The following is a 3,699-nucleotide window of genomic DNA, read 5'->3' as shown; positions in this document are numbered from 1 at the left end:
ACTATTTCATTTAATAAATATTTTGTTTTGATATATAAAATGTTTGGGTTTTTCACCTAAAAAAAGCAACATTAATTTCTTGACAACCAAATACATCAGAAGAGAAAATAATATCTAGAACATTGGAAGTGTGTAACTCAGAACGGTTACAGTCAGGAGTACAAACAATTATCACGATAAAGAAATTGGAACCTGCTTAATCTTCTGAATCAAGTCAGAAAGATTCTGTCTAGAAAGATGAATATTTGCCTAATCTGCAACAAGATGTGGACAGATGAAATGAGAGGCATGCCACCAAAAACTAAGAAAATCACTAGAATCAGCCAAGTGCCTATGGAAAACCAACTACAGTAGAAAACTTGGAGGAGGAAGGGAAAAAAAATCATGGTTAACTGTAAGCTCTATTAACCTGATTTTTCAATTGGTACATGGGAATAGAACTGATTTCAGTCCCATATTATCACCTGTAAAAGGAATAAGCTCCTCTAAAGAATCCAACAAGAAAATTTCAGATCATGAATCATCACAAGTACAGAAAGTACAGAGAGCAAAACAATGTCCCCCCTCTTTAACATTAGCACATCCAAAAAAGCCACCATAATGAAGATGCATGGCAACATGTGACCATAGTCACATTAAGATATGTAGGTATTTTGCAAAAGTAAATTGTATGCAAAATTATGCAAAGGATGGAACAAGTTGTTACAGTATCATATTTGAACCAAAATACTGTTCTGAAAAAATTTTCAAAATAATTTAGGTTGACGATTAAAAAAAAATCCACAGCTTTTTAATTTACAATATATGTAGCCAACACAGTTACACCTGAATAAAGAAACAAAATAGCCAACCTGTAATGCCCTTTTTCCATACTCTATCCATCTTAACAATGCAAAGTTAGTTGATTCAGCACAGTTGAATCCATGGTTGAAGCCAGCATGATAACCATATGGAAATGTAATCATGAACTCTCCAGGTTCTTGTGTTATCTAAAAACATGTATAAAATTAGTGTTAAATTAAAATCAAAATATATATCAAACTGCAAAACCACTGAACCTCCCACTACTGAATTCCTACATATTAATTTATATTAACATATTTTGTTAGTTCAAAAAAAAGTCAGGACCATTGAATTCACATAGACACAAGGATGAAATTTAACTGATCATCAAAATCCATGCATAAAGTTGTGACGGAAATTAAAGAAAATAACAAACATTCAAGTCTATATAGTACTTAATGATCCATGAATGGATAACCAGGAAAAACATGTTGTTAATGTTCTTGAATTAAAGCCTTTAATATCAAAGGTTAATTCTGTGACTACTACCTACGAATGAGTACAAATATTGAATCACATAATCAGATCTCAATCACTTATCTTTATATGAAATCAAGATTTGATCAAGTAGTGAAAACACATACTTTCCCAATACGATATAAGCAATTATTGGTTACATCAAATATTTTACAATGCATTTATAGTATCCTCCCAGTTTCTCCTATTAGCTTTGAAAATTAATCTTCTAACAAATTTATCAATTGCATGTCAATCATTGAATTAAGTTTAAATGGTTTTTAAAGTAAATAATTTTCAATTTAGTGACTCAAAGATTTGACACATTTTGTTAACAGAGGTAAGCTATGTTTTAGTAATGATATTGCTGACTACTAACCAAAGTTCTAAAGTAAAATAACACATACTACTGTAATATGACAGACAGCAGGAGAACAGATACAGTGGCAAAAATAGGGGAAAAGTGTACAATATAAGCACAGTGAACAATAATATGAAGAATGGATTACAAGAACTGATTTCTCAAAATGTCATAGAAGAAATGTCATTTCTCTTGAGTAAGCGAAGCTAACAATTCTCACATAAATATATTTTTTAATCATTCTATATAACACTATTAAAAACAGCAAAAATATCTTTGTAAAACTCAACCATATTTTCCTCTGTAGAACTGTAATAATATACATTCCATGCTTTAAATTTAAACACTAACATACTTAATACAGCATTAATACAGCATAAAAACAATATATGAAAGATGGCAGAATCCAATCAACACTTCAGAAAACAGGGATCATAAAGAGTAAACCCTCTACTTGTTACTGAGACTACCATTTCTACCCAACGAAACAAGATAACATACAAGAAAAAAGGTTCTATAGATATATATTAATCATAATATGCTCACCTTATTAAATGGGATGGAGTACTGTTTTAATATTTGTGGAGAAATAACTGTCATCTTGTGTCTCAGAAAAGCTGGACAGATTTGAGAACTGCTTGGGAAAAATCCTGTAAAAAAATCAACAACAAAATCTTAGTATAGAAAACAACACTTAATTATAGAATTGATATTTCATATAAATGGCTACCTTAATAAAAGCAGAAAGGATGAATCCACAGTTTCTATTACCACAACCAACTCAGCAACTTAAGTGCAAAGTGTAGAAAAGTTGAATTATTAAAACAAGACCAGACAAACAGATAACACACACACACACAACAAGCAGAACAATAAAGTACATATTCCTTTAGACTTTGCAAAAGAAGAAGACAGAACAAATGTGCAAGAATAGATACACCACTTACTTTAACATCATTGCTGATTTTGAAAAAAAAGTAAAAACCTAATTGGATAATAATGATTAAAGTTCCACTCATGCAGATATTATAACATAGCTTTAGGTTAGGTACATAATTACACATCCAGCCTTACTAAAAGTATAATATCCTAAATATGGTGTAGTGCTACCCTTGACTTGAATAGTTGTTGCATCTATACCAATGACACTGGAACAATTTCAGTAGTAGAGTGCATTGAAAACCAATAAAAAAAATGAAATCCTTGTGTATGATAGGATATGAACCACATCAAGACATTTCAAAACTGGATGAACCAGCTGTTATACATCATAACTTTCATGAAGAATCATTATGACTCCATAGCTTATAGGTTTAACAAAAAGTAAAATGTTGCCCAGCATTTTGAGGTTGTTGTTCAGGTTGAATATCCCAGTCACTGTAAATTACTCTTATTCATGAAAATCACACTGCAGAGACATTATAAACAGTGGCGCTCACATGTCCACATTGGATACGGTAAAATCACTGAACTTTTGTTGTAAAATTTTCCAGCATATTTTTTATCACAAGCCTAACAAGTGACATTTATGACTCACTGATAACACTTTCAACTAACCTGAACTTTTTTAGATGTCATACTATCTAGTTCCCAATATCATACATAGTAAAAATCACAAGTGACAAAACATTTTAACTATTTTTTAGATGTTGATTTTTTAAGATTTTCAAAAGCCTGTTAACTCTTCAATCTAAAGTTCACAATACTGTTGCATCTTGCATATCTAATATGTGTGTACTTATAATCACCTAGTGTCCTTGCATAGCATTATGAATGGGACATAACAACATGTGTTTGTATTATTTTAAACAAAGGAAGTATAGATAAAAATACTGTCATATATGGAAAAAAAGCAACTCATTCAAATTTTAAAAGCTTTAAAACTGTACTAACTTTCTATCATCGATATTTATGTAGGTATATAATTTCATAAGTTAATTATTTAAAATCACTATCACTGAGTATAGATGTTATTAGATGACAGAACAAAAGTGTACTTAGTAAGTGCTACTAAATCAGAGATGAAAGTGTCCCTTTCC

At 30.5% G+C, this 3,699-nt stretch overlaps 1 protein-coding gene across 4 annotated transcripts in view; it reads right to left on the bottom strand.

Moving 5' to 3' along the window:
* LOC106471112 (lysine-specific demethylase 4C-like) overlaps window positions 1-3,699 on the bottom strand; it is a 78,883-nt gene that overhangs the window by 47,976 nt on the left and 27,208 nt on the right. For all 4 annotated transcript variants that reach the window (XM_022399731.1, XM_022399728.1, XM_022399729.1 and 1 more), the window contains 2 exons: window positions 2,207-2,310; window positions 852-989 (listed from right to left, as the gene is read on the bottom strand). In XM_022399731.1, the coding sequence (XP_022255439.1) occupies window positions 852-989; window positions 2,207-2,310 (242 nt within the window). The remainder of the gene's footprint in view (window positions 1-851; window positions 990-2,206; window positions 2,311-3,699) is intronic.

The sequence above is a fragment of the Limulus polyphemus genome, unplaced genomic scaffold, assembly GCF_000517525.1.
Source record: "Limulus polyphemus unplaced genomic scaffold, Limulus_polyphemus-2.1.2 Scaffold4415, whole genome shotgun sequence".
Taxonomy (NCBI): Eukaryota; Metazoa; Arthropoda; class Merostomata; order Xiphosura; family Limulidae; genus Limulus; species Limulus polyphemus.
The sequence above is the reverse complement of the archived record's forward strand: the minus strand, read 5'-3'. Positions and strand labels throughout refer to the sequence as shown.